The 19,140-nt window shown below is 41.0% G+C and overlaps 1 protein-coding gene across 2 annotated transcripts in view; it reads left to right on the plus strand.

Annotated features, from left to right (window-relative positions):
* draxina (dorsal inhibitory axon guidance protein a) overlaps positions 1–15,303 on the plus strand; it is a 38,114-nt gene extending 22,811 nt beyond the window's left edge. For both annotated transcript variants that reach the window (XM_049592641.1, XM_049592556.1), the window contains exons 4-7: positions 5,510–5,630; positions 7,066–7,158; positions 9,584–9,673; positions 14,092–15,303. In XM_049592641.1, coding sequence (XP_049448598.1) covers positions 5,510–5,630; positions 7,066–7,158; positions 9,584–9,673; positions 14,092–14,204 — 417 coding nt within the window. In that variant the 3' untranslated portion in view covers positions 14,205–15,303. The remainder of the gene's footprint in view (positions 1–5,509; positions 5,631–7,065; positions 7,159–9,583; positions 9,674–14,091) is intronic.
* The last annotated feature ends 3,837 nt before the right edge of the window (positions 15,304–19,140 follow it).

Genomic DNA, 19,140 nt, shown 5'->3' on the forward strand with positions numbered 1-19,140 from the left:
CGAATGTGAAATCAAACTCTTTGTCCACCCAGCTTTCTTGAAGTTTTTCAGTCCTATATCTATGTATGTCACCCCAGTTCCACCACAGATTTTTAGGAAAATACTGAGCATAGCGTTAGTTCAGGCAGGAGACGATGTCCAGCTCAGCTTACATCCCAGCTCCATCAGCTGATCTCAAACAGCTCAGTCAACTGATGGAGCTGCTGACTGATGAAGGGAGTCAGCTGATAGATCACATGATTGCTTTATATGCAACCAATTGGTGAATCTTATTCAGGGCGCCCTTTTGAAACTGCTCTGGCCTGCCTACTGTTGCTGCTTCCTGTGCAAGCAACCTTGCAACCTGCCTCCACCCCAGCTCCTCCTTTTCATGCTGTGTCTGACTTATCGATGTCATTTCTGTTTGTCACTGGTGCTTGCTCTGTTTTGCTCCTGGGGGGTCTTTGCTGCTGCTCTCCCTGCCTTAGGCTTTCCTTATAGGCACATGGAAGGGCAGGGAGGTTTGCTCCCTCTGTCTCAGGCTTTCCTTTTTTTGCATGTGGAAGGACAGAGAGGTTTGCTCTCTCTGTCTCAGGCTTTCCACATAGGCGTATGGAAGGGCAGAGATGTGTGCTCTCTCCACCTCAGGCATTCTGTGTAGGCCTAGGAAAGGCAGAGAGGCCCCAGAGCAGAGCCATACCGCCAAACACAATACTGCAAATAGAAATAAGGTTGTTTTTTTTTTTACTAAAGTGGTCCTGACTGAAGTAATCAAATGTTATTTTAGATGATTAATCAAATAACCAGTGCCATCTATTTACTGGTAAGGAGACTGCCCAGTTTAGAAAAAATACAAATTTCTTGCAACATTCAGATTTTCAGATGGTGGCTCTGTGTGATCACTCCCCTGGTCAGTGTCTGTGTTAAATGTCTGCAGACTGGCCTGTAGGTGTGCTTGGTTTTCTGCTTGCAAAATGACTGAGAGTTCAGCAGTGTGTCTTTACTATAAGAGGAGTCAAACATTATTGGACCACTGAAGAATAAAAAAACCCTTTCCTGAGCCTCGCTTCAGTGGCGCGAGCATGCGGCAAGGCTTCTTAATTAATGTTCGATCCTCTGTTGATGGTTTAATGAGCAGCCGAGCACAGGCAGATAGCCCCCTGCAATTAATCTAATTGATATTTCCATATAGGCTTATTTACTGAGGGTGAGAGTATGGATCTGTTTTCATCAAGAGGTTGATTCTTATTTTATGATGGATGTCTTTCATGGACCGGGTTTTCCCCCAGAGACGTCTCAAAGTCCTGCTGACTTAATTATATGTCTAACATTTCTGTTTTGCTCCCTCTGTGTGAGGAAAGTGACAGAGGTAGCGTTTTTATGGCTTTTATTGCAGAAGGTTATGCATTAGCAAACCACAAAGGAGTTTTGTTTTATAGCAAAGTCATCAAACACTCATCTCAATGACATATATTTTACTGAGGTAGAATATTTGGATTTATGACACTCCTACTTTTATATGAATTTATGGATAAGCCCAAAGGTATCCTACTGCTGACATTAAGTATTCAGGGAGCAAGCTAAACTTTAAACTGTTCATTATGATTTCATTTTCCCATCCCTACTGCTACAGAGAAGTACACACAAGAAGCAGCATCTTGAACATAAAATAAATAAAAATATATGAATATAAGTATGATTGCTACAAAATGTTAGAGTAGTCAGATCACTGTGCAATATTTTAGTAATGACTTGAAGGCTGAAGCTTTAAATAGCACCATCAGACTGCTGTGTTCAGTCTACCCCACAGTATGAATGTGTTAGAGAAAGAACAACATCTTGTACTGTTGATTTTGCTTTTCTTAGAGCCTCATCACTACTGAGGGGAAAAACCCACATTTGTCCCGAGGGTATAACATGAGTAAAGACCATGGTGTCAGTGAAATTTAAAAGTTTCTCCTCTTGGGAGCCTGAATGTTCTCAACAATCTGCCTTTTTTCATGATGTGATATCCACCGTGGTGTTCTGACATTTCAGACAAAGTTTTAAGCGAGAGGAAAGGTCAGTTGTGTGTTCTCTGAGGAACAAAAATATCTTCATTAGCTTTAGAAGTCTCAGAATAAGGCTTTTCTTTTAACCTCTTAAAGTGTGTGGCTCTTAAAAGAAGTACAGAGTGACTTTAACATCAGAGAGCGCAGTTTGTATCCTGTATCCTACCAACAATCACGGTGGTTTCTTTCAACCATTAACAGGATCTTTCATTAAAAGGAGAATTCACTAACTTTTATGTGGACGTCTAATCAGTGCTGACAGTAAATGTAGTCGACTGAAGCAACATATTGCTGAGTTCACAGCTGCAAAACCTGCATTTTACCTTTTTCAAAAAATTGCAGCACTTGGTCATTTAGATAATATTTCCACGAAATGTGCAGCTCCAGTGTTGGGTCCTTTAATTTAAGGGAATTCGGCCTGGAACATGCCTGGATTGGATTTTCAAGGAGGTGTGGGAACCCTGATTTTAGTAGTAGGTGAGGTGAGGGTTTAGCCTGAGTGAGCGGGGTTGTTGGCTGGGAAGCAGACTGATGAGATAGTGGGTGAGTCAGGCAGAGATCACAGGAAACAATGGACAAACTGAATGATCTGAAGAGTGAAGCGTAGAACTGTGGTATATCAGCACTACAGGAGCGTAATGAGTGGATCAGTTGCAGGTGTGCAGGTAGATTGGCAGCAGGAGGGAAATGGAGTGCCACGCCAAACAGTAGAAACAGCAGAAAACACTATGAGGGAGAGGCACAGCCTGGCCAAGACAGAAATCTTGTTAACTACTGACTTTTAAAGGGAGGTAACATCTTGATGTAGTTTATATTTGTCATATGGATTATTGTAATTTTATTATGTTGATCTGTTCTGTACACACAACATCTTCTGTCCGTCCTTAGCCTGAGTGTCAGACTGAAGCTCCCAGAACCTTCAGTCTGACATGGCTTCCATTGAAGGCGATTTACAAGGGGGAGGGAATTTGATTTTTCCCTAATCAATCAGTAGAGATCAACGACTCACCCAGAATCTGACATCATTAGTATCCATGCCTTGGGGGTGCCGAAACAAGCGAGCATTGCCCGTTTAAAATGTCTCCGTTGTTGTGCACGCCCAGCTGCATCGCCGTTAAATCCAGTTTAGCAGCTTCCTTAATTTGGTCCTCCATTAATGCGAGTAGTGGCGAAATACCTCGATAGCATCGTTAATGTGGTCTGTAGGATCTGTAGCGGTCGCCATTGTTGCTATCCTCACCAGTTACCCACCGGCGTACAGCTTGACATCAGTGTGGCGCTGATTGGCTAATCACTAGACCCCCGGCGTTCACTGGTCTGTCCGGCGTTTGGACGAGATAAATCGCAAATTCATTCAAGTATGCCAGACCAGAGATACAAGCCTACTCAGTTGAGTGGGCGGGGTCTATGGTCTGGAACCAGGCTAGTCCGTCCTGGAAGAGGAATCCCTCCTCAGTTGCTCTTCCTGAGGTTTATACAATTTTTTCCCCTTTTTAAAGGGGTAAGTGGTCTTAGTACCTGCTGTGAGGGTCCAAGGAGGACAGAGGGATGTTGTGCAAAATTGAATTGAGTTGAATTAAAGTAAGAAGTTTCTTTTTAAAGTACCTTTTCCTAACAATGCAGGCTGCTCTCATGCACTGTTCTTACATTTTCCTATAAAAAGTAATGTACCAAATTTGTACATATCCCACGTAATCATGAGCCAGAAATTTGTGTATAATCATTAATTGGGAAGCCTGCAATCATGTGACCATTGCGCTAACGAGAGTCAAAAAGGAAGCAGTCCTGAGAAGTCCTGAAAGTATAGGCAGTGTGGTTGTGGTGGTGGATAGTGTCTAAACTTAATAAAACTTTGCCTAAACTTTCAATTATGTACCTTTTTGGAAGTAATGACGTTTTAAAATAAATTTATTTATGTAGCACTTTTAAAAATGGATAGATGTTACAAAGTACTTCAAAAGACATTAAAGACAGTTCAGTCAGGAACACTTTAGTCAAAGAAAACTTTATTTCCATTTGCAGTATTATATTTAGCGGTGTGGCTCTGTTCTGGGGCCCCTCTGCCTTTCCTAGGCCTACGCAGAATACCTAACGCAGGGAGAGAGCACACCTGTCTGCCCTTCCATGTGGAAACGAGGAAAGCCTGAGGCAGATCGAGCAAACCTCCCTGCCCTTCCATGTGCCTACATGGAAAGCCTAAGGCAGGAAGAGCAGCAGCAAAGACAACAAACAAACAGAAATGACATTAATAAGTCGTCAGACACAGTATGAAAAGGAGGAGCTGGGGTGGAGGCGGGTTGCAAAACTAACGCTATGCTCAATTTAAATGAAGCAGTATAAACAATGAGGTATCTGTAAATAGTAAAATAGTGAAACAAAGTACTAAAAAAAAATACATGAGTGTGTATGAATATGTATGCATGCATCCACACAAATAGGCACACACATAAATATATCCATACACACACAAGCTCTGGGCACAGGCTTTAGCACACATATGCACAAAACCATATATACAAACATTATATCAGGTATGTAACGTTGTTTGTGGGGCGCTGATTCGTAGGATATTATATGAACTGTTATATGAGGATATGGTGAACAATGCTGTGAAGCTCTCACTAAAACTAGAAGATGACTTGACTCAGAAATTGCATTTATTTAACATAAAATCACATAGACGATACATGAATAATAAAATGTCCACCCAGGATCACCTGCAGGCTGCATTAGTTTCCTGCCACCTTCACTGGAGAAAAATAAACCCGTGGTTGTGTGTAATGAAGTGTATGTTCCAGTCTGTATATTGTATATGTATCAACAATACAAATGATGTGATATATAAATATATTTGTATTCCAGGCTATGGGCAGTCATGTTCTCTGTTACCAATCGATTGTCTTTTAAAGCTCTGCCTCTGTCTCTGTTCACTGTGAGGGTGTTTTATGAATGAATCAATGAAGCATTACTGCAACTCGTCACAACACGAGTCCGATGTGTTTCATTAGGAACACCCTGAACGTGTTTACCTGCAGTCCTTACAGAAAACACAGTCAACAAATCAAAACATAGTCATCTGTTGAGCTGCTGTGGTGTAACTGTAGTATGTGAACATCAATCTGAAGAGACAGGATTGATCTCTTCAATGTATTCTCTACAGCAGCTCGTACGCCGGATCGCTTCACATTTAGGATTAGTTTTTAATACACATCTTCACATTCTGATCACAATTGTCTTTGAATACATAAATAAAGAAGATATTTCAAATATTACTATGGAAGCAGAAATTACACAGCATGCTGAAACTAATTGAAGATGGGATTAGGTGTTACAGATCTGCATATCAGCGTGTTTGTTCTCTTCTGTTTGGATTTCTTATGGAGAACATGAGTTAATCCGGTGTGCAAATGTTCCAGCTGAAATGTAGATGAAATAACAGTTATAAAATGTAAGGTGTCTGGTTTTTTTTTTTTTTTCAGAGGTCCGGAAGAGGAAAAGGACAAGGAGAGGTGATGCCAACATTGGACATGGCGCTATTCGATTGGACAGACTATGAGGACATGAAACCTGTGGACACCTGGCCGTCCTCCAGGAAGAAAGGTTAGTGTTCAGCTGTAACTGTGAATCTGTGATCATAAAGAAGCTCTGATTTGATTTGGTGGAAATAATCCAAATCACACCTAAATCTCTCTTGTATCAGATTATTTTATTGTATTTAAAGGGACAGTTCAGCCCAAAGATTTTTTTCTTTCCAGAAATCATGACCAGGTTACTCAAGATAACCCGCAGACCACGTTGTGAGCAGTTTCATATAGGAACTATTTTCTTTCTACCAAACTACAGTTCCCGACTACATCAAAGTACAGAGGGAAGCGTGCATCTGGCACCACTGAGGTAGCTATGGTCACGGGAGGACACCATTAATGTTTACATCCTGCAGTGTGAGCTGAGCCACTCGTCCATGAGTAGATGCACACTGGTTGAACTGTCCCTTCAAGATAAATGCTCATTATTATAAAGACAATGCTAGCATGTTTGTTTAGCAGGTATAATCTCTGATCACTGTCTCGGTTTAGCATGTTAACATTCTTATTTGCAGCTGAGGCTGATGGGAATGTCATTACTTTTCAGGTATTTGGTCATAAACAAAGATATTGGGCAAGGTTTGACCTCATGGTGGTACTAGATAAAGATCAAGGGGTCAAAGTTATTATGACTTGTTGCCATGCATCCATGAATGTCTGTGCCAAATTTCACAGCAATCCATCCAGTCTCAAGTCTTAATCCCAACGGTCTCAATGCTGATTGACTATCGCGGTGCAAATTGGTCAATGAAGTTCAGATTTTTCAACTTTTGTGAAAAAGCATATAACGTGAAGTCATGCTACTTGCTTTACTAGCGCCACGTCATTAGCTTGATTCGAGTCATTCGTGTTGCATCCGTTGTGTCTAATCACGTCTTCGCATTGACATGTAATTCAGCCGCACAAATTGTTTCATTCATGCCTGGTGTGAACACAACATAAAAACTACATAAGTGACACTTTATTGAAAACCAAACACAGACATTCAATATCTAAACTACTTTAAGTGCAACTGTGAGTATTTAAACGTATTTAGCTTTTTATTCACACATTACAGTCACTTTATAGGAAGCTGAGTAGCCAGTGACTACTGCACTATCCAACGTTAGTGTGACCAGTGTGAGTTTTTGATTAGAACTTGACTAGATTTTCACTTTTGCGATTTCTATCATCAGATCATTGCTCCCTGCTATAATTAGTAAACATTCAGTATATTTCACATTTAGGGGATTGTCAGCTGACCCATATCTGACCTGTGTTGAAATCATTATGTATGAATCAAATTAAAAACTTGTACAAACAGAAATGGCTTCACCAGAAAATACCTGATATAAAAGCATTATGTTGATACTGAGTGACCAATTGATTGATCTGTTTGGCTGTGGCTGTGTATTGAGCAGACGTTTTCAGGATCAAACTGTTGTGTTCATTTATTTTTGTTCCTGCTGCAGACAAGAGGCGGAGTAAGAACCTCAGCAGTGGAAATGTGACTGTAGACGCTGACGCCATCGAGCCATGTGACCACCACCTGGACTGCCTCCCAGGTCAGTCTGCATCATACAAGTCGATCCTGACCATAGTAACGCTCTCTGATGCTCCCAGATACAGAAGGGCTTATTCACTAAAATATTTATATAACTCAGGGATAAGTTTTCATACGTGACAGAATATGGTTTGTGGTCCTCCTTTGCCTCATTCCTACTGCACGGTTCAACTCTTCTCGACTGACTTTGGTACCAGGTGCTTTTCTAGATTTTGTTATCAGCTGCAGACAATACCCCAATGCAGGTTGGATTCTTAACTGATTATTTTAGTAACACCACATGCCATCATCTTTAACACAACACAACGAATGTTGCTCCAGCCGGCTCTTGCTTGATCAGTTCATCTGCAACCAAACGGAGGAACATCAGCACATCATCAGTTGACCATAGCACGGTTTTTCAGGCTTTTTTTTTTAAAGAGAGATATTTATACATCCAACTGTCTCAGATGCAGATGCTTTGGAAATATTAATTGAGTCGCTGAACAGAAAATCTGGCACACTGTTCTTGCACAGCTTCACAATTTATTAGTTACACTAACGTTTTGATCCTACTGGACCTTCGTCTGGAGTGTTCAACACCATTTTTGGTCTTTTTGATTTTTAATAGATACTGCTCCACTCATTTCATGTGCACAAATGTGGGGGACTTGCTCAGCTGCGGGTGTGTCTCTCAATTAGGGCTGCAACGATTAGTCGACTAATCGGTGACTAAACGACTATTAAAATAATCGGTGACTATTTTAGTAGTCGACTAATCAGTTTGAGTCATTTTTCATAGAAAAATACTATAAAAGTACCCCAAAATACTCTTATTGCAGCTTCTTACGTTCAAATATTGGCAGCTTTACACACTCTCCCATGACGGTGAACTAAAACCCTTTGGCGTGAGAACAAAACAAGACATTAGATGATAGAATTTTGGAGTTTGGGAGAGACAGACCGACATTTTTCAACATTTCAACACTTTTTTTTGATAAAATGATTAGTCGACTAATCGAACAAATAAGACACATTAGTCAACAGTGAAAATAATCGTTAGTTGCAGCCCCACTCTCAATAATTGACAACAACCTGTGTATCATATGTCACATTATATACCCAACAACAGAATGGTTGGAGTGAATTTAAAAAAATGCTGTTGCTATTGACTTGACCATCTATAAATGTCGGGTTTGTGCAGGATGTCCCATGTCTCGATAGTAACGATCCTCTCTGACCAATCAGTGGTCCGCAGTGTTTTAACTCAACCTTCTAGAATCGTGTTAGTTCACTTGAACCTCAACCAAGGTGGTATCAGGATCAGGCACCACCCACAACTTTTGCTGATGGACAACCAAAAAACAGCAGTCAAGTGAGTCGAGTTGTGCCGTGCAGTGGCAATGAGGCATTTGTGATTTAAGGGCCATGAACACTTTTCAAAGGTTGAAATTCTGAGAAAAACACCCTGACATGTTATTTAACACCCAAAAAATTGACTAATTTGCTACATAACCAAACAACCCTGCAACTACCATCAGACTTTGATTCAAACATTGCTAAGTCTTGGGCCCTATTTCAGAAAGCAGGATTAGTCTCACCCAGATACATCAAATATCGTGGATTTGCATGATCATCAGAGCAAGTTTTATGCATTGCCCTTCGATTCTTCGGCAATTCAGCTGAATTAGAAGATACTAATGATCTAAAAATATATGAACATTGTTAATATATAAAAATGGCTCTATATTTTCTATATATCAGACACGCATTAGTGCATCACATTACGTAACGTCACTTAACATTACCTACGATCTTTCCATGCCACCTCACTGTTTAGCTGCAGCTGCCGTATTAGGTTTTTTTTTTTTTTTTTTTGATGACATGTTCAAAGTCCACATACAGTCATTAAAAATCTCCAGTTCAGTTGGGGTAAAATAAGTGGCTCAACTTTTAACTCCACTTTCTGCCATTGAAAATCATGTCACCTGCACTCAATTGATGGTGCTCACCGTAGACACCGTTGAGCTAATTCTGATCAGCTGTTCTGGAACCGGAAACTCAGAGTTTCTCAGCTCAAGCTCAGTCAAATCGGAGATTGGGATTAGGCTCAGTTTGATGATCCTGCTCTCTGAAATAGGGCCCTGACTGATTAATACAAACTTGTGACATCATGTTTTTCAACCTAGATCCACCCACATTAAGCCAATGAGAAAAACACAAAAACAGAAATACTTTAAAGTGAAACAACCAAAACTGTTTTAACTTTGGCAGATTATTTTGTCTTCTTTTAGGACTTTATCTCTCATAGTAAGAGGCAGATTGAGAAAATAAGTATTCAGGTCCTTTAAGATGATAATTGGGATCATGCAGTTTCTTGTAGAAGCTTTGACTTACACAACGTGAAGTCTTTGGTTGCTGAATATCATGTGCTTGTTCTGTTAAAGGTTCTTGTTGTGACTTGAGACAACACGAGTGCAAACCTCACAACAGAGGCCTCAACAACAAATGCTACGATGACTGCATGTGTGAGGAAGGTGAGTGAGGAGGACATGGTCAAACTGATTGTTATGGCTCAGGAGAGAAAGAGGTTTGAACCCATTTGACTCAGAGACAAACACGACAGGTAAAGGCTTGCTTTCAAAATGAAACAAAAACAGGCAGGCAGGCAAAACAGGACTGAGTGGAAACAGGCCGGTATTTATACTGCAGGGAAAGTGATGAGGGAACGTGGCAGCAGGTGTGTGAGAGGCGAGCGGGGGAGGTCAGTAATTGTGTGATTAGGAGATGGCTGGAGTTGTGACTTCATTACAGTGTTGTGTATATATAGACCTTTCTCACTGCAGACATTTTGACATGTCACTGTAGGAAAAGGTGTATTTAATACCATTAATGCTGGCTGTTTTCCACTTAGGGAAGGCCCTGGTGTTGTGCATGCTGGCTCACTGGAATAATACTGGGGCACTTACTGGTTTCAGCTGTGTTTCTCCTGCTCTGAGTCCAAATGTCTGTTGTATGACGTATCACAGTGCTAACAGTAAAGTATCAGAAGACATGGGTCACTGCTTTAAGGAATAGTTTGACATTTTTGGGAAATAGGCTTATTTATTCTGTGGTGTTCAGTTAGATGAGAAGATTGATAACACTCTCGTATCTGTCAGCAGCCAGTTAATGTTTGGAGCAGTTGCCAGGCAACCAACAGAGACTCCAGGAAGTTACAGATCATTTTCACACTTTAGTTTCTGTGCAGATAAAACAAACAAGATATCATTTGTTGATTAGTGAGCTTTGTCTCATTTAGACAGAACCAGACTAAACAGTTTCCCGCTGTTTCCAGTCTGTGTGCCAAGCTAAGCTAAGCAGCTCCAGCTACATATTTACAAGACAGACATGAGAGTGACTCTCAGCCACAGAATGAATATGCAGTTATCCCATACATGTAAAGCTTTCATTTTAAAGGGATACTCCACTTGGTGGTACTTTTAGCATCTATACCCTCCTGAGACCCTGTGTCCTCATCACATTTTGGGTTTGCTTGACCTTATACTTTTTTCTACTTAAATTAGACCCATTGTCCTCGTTCGTGGACATTTTTTGTGCATCTAGAGGCAGTAAGAGCACAATACACTGATCCATGTAAAAACAAGATGGCAGCCATCTCTGCCAAGTCAGGCTGCAGCAGATCCCAACACAGAAGTGGACAAGGGCCAAAACCTGATCACATTTCATGGCTGAAACTTGTTTATTTATGATTAATAATGTTTGTAGTTTAATATGGCAACAAATTTGACCAACAGTAACAAGCTGAGACACTGTTAATTAGGAAGTACTCATTTGAAGACATTGCGACTTTATTATCGTCTCGTTTGAAGACATAAGGACATTAAAGGAGCTATATGTAAGAAATCTAAAGCAAATAGTCGTAAAATCCTCCTAATATGTCAAAGAGACGAAGGATTAATGTTCATTTAACATACTGATCTCACCGACAACAATAGTACAGCCAGAATATTCGCATTTAAAAAACATTTTTACGGTCCGCAAATCATGTTTATGTTTTGAATTTGTGTTTTGGCCTGTTGCACCACCCACCGCCGTCTACCAGTCACGCAGTCAGTAGAGTCTCAGCATCAGTTACAGTTACGACTGAGCTACAGCAGCACGGCAAGCAGCATTAGCAGTGTCCTAGTACATAGAATTAGCCACTGGTTAACCAAAGATCAAGGATGTGGTGACGCAGCCCTGCCACAGCAGCTGCCCGTGGGCAAACAAATCAGTCTCCAGCATGCTGCTGTCCAGCAACCTCGAATCTGTAGGGGAGGGGGGTGGACATGACTCCCGGCAGTATTTTGAATTTGAGTGCAGTAACCGTTTTGGCCACATTCTTACATACAGCGCCTTTAATTGTCGTTGACAATGTTTAGTTTTTTATACTAACTGGGTCCTATTGATCCCATATAGCTAAGAAATTAAAATTGCACACCAAACAAAGTTCAGGTCTCAGGAGTTTATAGCAGCAGCTTGACTTTTCATGTGCAGGTTGTAGTCTCACTGTTCATAGGTAAGATTTTAAAAGTCACTGACCGGTGACTGGTCCGTAGAGTGGCCACATTTAGTGGCACACTGTTTTAGTGGTAAACAGAAAATAACCCAGTGTTAAGAAATGTTGATATTCCTGTAAAATGAGGTGTTTTCAGACCAAACACTTCTTTGCATTCACACTGCCAAGTGGGCGAACTGTACTGTAAGCTGACCAGAGGTTGATATAGCAGCGTCAGTTTCATTTTGACAAGTCAAAACCCTGCTGTATTTCCACTGTTGCAAATATGCTCATTAAAGCCTGGACTTTACTGTTGGTCAATTTGTCCATGTTTTCATAGCTGTCGATTTTTGGGGAGAAGCAAGGGACACAACCCCCCTAAATATTTAGAACACATGCATTTGTCCCTGCCAATCAAAACATGACAGTAGCAAAGGACTTTTATTTTGACAAACTGCGAGAACACAACTCATAGATGCAACAATGCCTCCATTTAAGTAGGTGGTGGCAGGTGCAACCTCAGTGGCTGCAGTCTGCCTTTAATGTGAAAGAAAATGAAGCAACAATGCACGATTAAAGCCAAAAGTGCCTTGACATTTCCACAATAAATTGATGCAGAAAAGGTACAAATTGTTGCATAAAGTTTTTGATGCTCAAAAATTCTTGATAGAGGATCATCAAGACCCCCTGCTCAAAAAGTACCGACTCAAAGTATGAGCTAAAAAAGTTCCTGAAAGCTGTCTAGGAACTACGATCATTCCTCTTTTTTTACAATATGGACACAACAAAAAGCAGGGTTCTTGAACTATGTTCCTAGAACTATGAAGAAGTGCCTCCAGTCGGAAAACACTGAATGTTTTGAGTTTAGAAATGCTGATTTGATAGATTGTTTATGTGCTCCAGAGACAGATATCACTCCAAGTTAATATTTAAAGGGATTGAAATACTTCAGATGGGTTTAGAGTTACATGAGCACTTTCAAAATGTTGACCTTTACATTCTTAGCTTCTGAATCATTTTTCTTTATTCAAAATGCAAGAGTATTGCTCTTATACATTTAAAGACTTGCAGTTGAACTGATTTATTCACCTTAACTATACTTAGGGTTTCAAAGGATTAATGTATATTTCTGGAAAGTTTCTGGTAATTCTCTAAGGGAAGTTAAAGGAATATTCTTCCCACACACGCCTCCACTGTGGAGGGAGAATCCAAAAACAGTGAACATTCTTGAACAAGTAAAATTGAGACCACATTTAACAACAGCAAAACTATGTCAAAACATCTCACACAACTCCTGCAGTATAATCTAGGTCTCATTTACCCCAGCATATGCTCAGTGCTTCCCAAACACTTGCATTTTTGCTATAAGTTTACAATATGAAACACCTCCGCCTACGAATAGGGCGCATTGGGAAGCACAAGTCTTCTTGTGCATTCCATTGAGTTACCCTGGTGAGCTACTCGTCCGTGCCTGAGGCAGCTTATGTGGAAATGTTTTAAATAGTCAGGTTTTACCAAAAATGCATGTGTTCTGCAACTACTGAACATACGACTGTGAGAAAGAGAGACTTGCATTATATTCCAGAGTTGTGTGAGAGATTGTAAACCAGTGCAGGCCATGGCAGTGGCAATACAGGCGAGTACTAAAGACAAAGCAAAGCCTGCTATGTAATAAAGAGGCCTTTTTTTGGGTTCCTGCCACCCCTTGGCCCCCCTCCCCAGCTTGTTACACTTTACCTGATCTCTGGGTGAGATAGGCGAGTTATTCGGCATCACATGAACCCCGAAACACACTGTATCGTTATCATGTCAAAACGACAAAAGCTCTCTGGTGCCTACTCAACTACCACAACACTACTGAGTGGAGTGTATGTAGAGAGAAAGAGAACAAAAAAAAACCAAATCCATGTTGATCTCAGCAGGAGGAGAATTAGTTATCGTTACCACTAAGCAGCTGGAGGCAGCAAAGAACCAACCCAGTCTCACTCCGAAGTTGTTGAAATCTGGCACTTGGGCAGTGACTTGCAGCGTCAGACACTGACAAAAAAGCCATCCTTTAATGTCGGCATGATATGCAGCCAGTCACTGTTAAAGTTTAACAGCATTTGGCAGCGTCAGGGGGAAAAGAAGGAAAGTTAAGGTGGCGAAAGTCCAAGTAGGGTGGGTGGGAGCGGTGGTTGATGGGTCCAATCAACACTGACTTTGGAGAGTGTTGGAGAGTGGAGGAGAGTGGTGTTCACGGCCCATAAGATTAAAAGCCAAATCCTGTTCTTTTTTTACTTAATCTTCTTACTTAATTCTCATTTATCCAAGTTTTCACCTTGAATATTCCTGTAAATTAGCCACCCTGCTCACAGCACATCCACACCTATCAGTTTTAACTATGCAGATAACAAGTTGTGTCTGATTTTTCAGGGTTTCGTTGTTACGCTAAATTCCACCGGAAGCGGCGTGTGACCAGGAGGAGGGGTCGCTGCGTGGTGCCAGAGTCAGTCAGCAGCGACCAAGGAGGCTTCATCACTATCTGAGCAAGAAGAGGAGGACACGATGGAGGAGCGTGAAGGAAGAGGAGCAGGAAAAATGTCCCCATGACCACTTTGACAGATAGTTTAAGCCAACACATCACATGACACTGCTAACATGCCACCAAGTGCTGAAAGGTGACGGCTTGCTGGTTTATTAAATCGATGCCACAGTGTGAAACATCTGGTCAGTTGACTTAACTGGATATAGTGTTTGACTGTTGCATTGTGGGATGAGACACAAGTTCTGATCCAGCGAATCGGCACCTTTATGCACTTCTTTAATTCAGTTAAACACATACATCAGTTTGATTTCAGTCTTTCAGTCACTGCAGCATCACTACAGAATGTACACGTTTTTAAACACATCATGACGAGGGGCTTTTCAAAACTCGCTCAGAGTCACACATGAGCAACTTTTTTTATTTGTTTTAAATTGGTATTAAAGATTCACTTGGCTGGCAACACATCACTGAGTGAAATCTGTAAACATCTCCTGGTTTATGAGTTGATATTCACCACAGTTATGGTGGCTGTTTGTTTGGTTTTCATTTTGAGCAACAGCAGATTTTATGAGTTTTGAAAACCGCTTTTTCAAATGTCTCTCACGGTTTTTCCTGCATCTTATTGTCTCTGTCCTGCTGATCTGAGTCAAACAATGTTTACAAATCATTTTGTATTATTGCATTCCTGTGCTCGGAGTCCCAAATGGATGATTTTTATTGGTTCAGGAACATTTAAATTGAGTCGAGTCAGCTGTCACTCACAGAGATGATGCTGAAATAGTTTCTGTGTGAACTCTCTGCTATGTTTTGTTCCTTGGCTCGCTCACTCTTAAAACAAATGCTAAAAATGATTTAGAAATATTATTTGAACCCAGTCTGCTGTCCTGTATTGTAAATAAGAATGTGTTTGAAATGCCAACGATTTTTGTTAAATTGACGCTACTTCTCTTCAAATGTACTTAACGGTAGAAGATAAACAAAGATGCTTGTTTGACCTTCCTTTTACATGTCTTAATATATGTTTTATTTATACTGTACTTCAACACATGGTCGTTCAGATATTGTGTTTTCTGTCTTTTTTGTTTTCATGATTAAACACTTACTAGGATAAACATTTTGTGGTGTAAACCTGCCTTTATTTGTAACATCGAGCTTCATCTATATCAGGCATTAGCATGCACTCAAAGATGGGTACACTGTGGTCATAAAGGGATGGACATGGTCAGCAACAATACTCAGGTAGGCTGTGGTGTTTAAACCATGCTCAGTTGGTACTAAAGGGCCCAAAGTGTGCCAAGAAAATCTCCCCCACACCATTACACCACCACCAGCAGCCTGAACTGTTGATTCAAGGCAGGATGGATCCATGCTTTCATGTTGTTTACACCACATTCTGACCCTACCATCTGAATGTGGCAGCAGAAATCCAGACTCATCAGACCAGGCAATGTTTTTCCAATCTTCTATTGTCCAGTTTTGGTGAGTCTGTGTGAACTGTAGCCTCAGTTTCTTGTTGTTAGCTGACAGGAGTGGCACCTGGTGTGGTCTGTGTTGGTTCAGAGATGGTCTTCTGCAGACCTTGGTTGTAACCAGTGGTTATTTGAGTCACTGTTGCCTTTCTATCATCTTGAATCAGTCTGGCCATTCTCCTCTGACCCCTGGCACAAACAACCATGCCACATTTAAAGTCACTTAAATCACCTTTCTTCCCCGTTCTGATACTCAGTTTGAACTTCAGCAGGTCGTCTTGACCATGTCTACATGCAGCACGCTGCTTGAGGTGGAAACTACTTTTATATCTTCAAGTGGTCAGGCCTCATCAGAGGTCACAAGTTAAATCTTGGAGGTCATGAGTTGATACATGGGATTAGAATGAGAAAAACAAAAAAACAAAGTTCATTTGCACATTTTTAGTTAGTTAGTTTTCAGACTTTTGTCTAATCTTTGCTCGTGTTTTGAAACAGTGGATCGTTTTACCACTTTGGGCTTGGAACAGGTATTTAAATGGAAACATCTGAAGAGAGGAAATTTAACAACTCATGAAGAGGCCAGTGTCAATGCACCGTATCTTTTAAGCATATTGTATGTGTTTTTCATATAAATTTTCATCTAAAATGTAACTTTAGCTTTCAAATACAGTCATGTCCCTCTAAAAAACAAGGTGAGACAGCAGTTTTGATGTTACAGAAACATGTTTCCTGACTGCATTACAAAAACAACAACAACAAAAAAACCCGGGGTGTACAAAGACTGCGTCCGTGCTGCAGCAGCCACGGGCTTCATTCCAACCCATGGCCCTTTGATGCATGTCATCTCCCCTCTCTGCCCCTTTCACACTATATCTGTCCTATCAAATAAACACAAAAAGGCCAAAAAAATTGCTTTGAAAAAAAAAACAAAACTATTTTATCATAGGATAGGAATTCAGCTATTACAGAGCCACCCTAATTTGGAGGTTGCCCACGTTTGCAATTCTAAATTAGGACGGCTTAGACTCTGTCCTAAATTCCAAGTAACTGCCAAAATTGGCAGCAGCACTGTTGGTAGGTTTTTATGGCAATGACATGATTCCTGAGGAGGTTTCCTTTCCTCCACTGACTCTAGTAGTGCCTCAGACTCATCGCTAAAACTGGACATTCATCTTTTTTTTGTCCATGACAGCAAACTAGCTGATGACAAGTTATAACTGTCTTGCCCATCTGGAGTAGCCTGCCAGTACATTGTCATCAAAGATACAGGCATGACAGGACAAGTGCAGACTGAAGAATCAAATTAACAGTTACAGTACAATTAGGGTTTCTTGGGTTACGTTTTGTATCTTTGAAACTTAAGATATAAGATATATTAAGTATAAGTAGTATAAATATGAATACACTGCAGGTGGACATAGTATGAATAAGTATTGGACTTAAGAACATACACACCGATCAGCCAAGACATTAAACCACTGACAAGTGTCGTGAATAACATTGATCATCTTATTATGGTGCATTGCTCTGCTGGGAAACCTTGAGTCCTGCATTTATGTGGATTCCACTTGACACACACCACCTACCCAAATATCCTTCCAGACCAAGTACCCACCTCATGGCAACGTCCCCAACAGGACAATGTGCCATGTCACTCCGCAAAAACTGTTCAGGAATGGCCCAACAAAAGTGACAAAGAGCTGAATGCATCAAATCAGCAAACAAATTCCCAAAATCCCAATCTGATCAATCATCACTAGAACATGCCAGTACACCAGAGCCAAGGCCGATCCATGGTGAGGCTTCCTTGGATCACATTTGGCTCTGACCTGATGAGGCATGGACACAGGATCTCTGGGGTGTCCTGTGTTTTGGGAGGTGAAGTACGCGTCCAATGGATGCTTAATCAGATTGGGATCTGGGGAATTTGGAGGCCAGGTCGACGCTTTTTGTCAGGTTTGGTGTATAGTACATGTGAGTGTATGTACAGTAGTGTGGCTGTAATGATGACCGTATGTTTAAAGTTACATAAAATAGAAATAAAGTTCAGTTATATAAAAATTGCACTTAAGTAAAGCACCAAGATAATTAATTATCTTCAAGCACTGAGTCAGAGCATGTGCTGACTCAGCAGGTAAATGAGCATTGGGATGATCTGAAGAAGGGTGAGAGCTTTAATGTCTTGTTTCCTTTGAGAAAGAGAAAAAATATTCTTTGAGCTGCTTCAGAGGAATAAAAAACATGACTGATTTTGTCACACAATCCAAACACATAAGTAATGAGTCAGTAATGAGGCACCATCCATCTCAATGTGATAAAATGAGCGCTGCAAATCTTTGAAGCTCATTATCTCCAAACTCCCCTGAACTGTGTCAAAACCTTTTAACGCGAAGCTTACGACATATTAGAGCAAGTGCAAGCAATAACACTCAACGTGTCTCTGATGTGAACACACACACACGCTCCCTGAGAATCTATCAATATTTGATCAGGTGGAGAAAGTAACACTCGTTTTTCTTTCCCAACCACCGGCTCAGTCGGACTGTGATTGTGCCATCCTGATTTACGGCTACAGAATAAAAGCAGTACTGATGTATTTTTAATAGTTACCTCTGACAGAGTGCTCCGGTGGAGTGCCCTGTTGAAACCTGGCCAACAGCCAGCCGAGTGATAGATTACACAGAGCCACGTCCCGGCAGAGCTGTAGCTTCACATCACCAACACCCACAAAGGCACTTCTACCTTTCTTAAGGATTTCGTCAAGTCATTAATTACCAAAAGTTGCTATCTTAAGGCAACTTCTCAAGATCAAGGAACTCTGGGAAGGACACAGGTGCAACAGTGACAACAATTTACATACGAGTAAACAGAGCTGCAGGAAGTTCTCTCTGAACAATAAAACAGACCATAAATCATTTAATGAGCGGGACTGAAAATAAAAATGTGTAAAAATGAAGTGTGAAAGATGATGTGCTCACACATTACACTTACACTCTCTGTCATTCACCCTCACAGCAGGTCAGGACGTAAAAGGGATCATTCATTTGCAGTTATGCACAACAGCTGCTCCAAGAATTGCTTCTCCTCTGATGGTTAAAGATATTACACTTCAAATTAAATAACATGTCACAAATTTGTCACACACAATCTCATTTTGACACGCGTAAACCCACTGGGCACTCAATCAATGCCCCAGTCATGCAGGCAAAGCTTGAGTCAGGGGGTCAGAGGTCAGCAGGAGGTCAGGGTTCACACTGGATCCGGGGGTGTTGGGGCCATCTGCCATGCTTGACACACACGATAGATCACCTCCTGTAAAGTATAAGAAGCACAAAGGAAGGAGTCGGACTCCAGGCACAGCGAGGGCATCTCACATTGCTGTAGCATTTTAAAGATTTAGCTGCTTCGCTCATCCGCCGTAATTCCAGTGAGTCCAAGGGTCAAATGGGCTTTAAATCCAGATACTGA

Source organism: Epinephelus fuscoguttatus, linkage group LG1 (genome assembly GCF_011397635.1).
Source record: "Epinephelus fuscoguttatus linkage group LG1, E.fuscoguttatus.final_Chr_v1".
In the NCBI taxonomy this organism is placed as follows: domain Eukaryota; kingdom Metazoa; phylum Chordata; class Actinopteri; order Perciformes; family Serranidae; genus Epinephelus; species Epinephelus fuscoguttatus.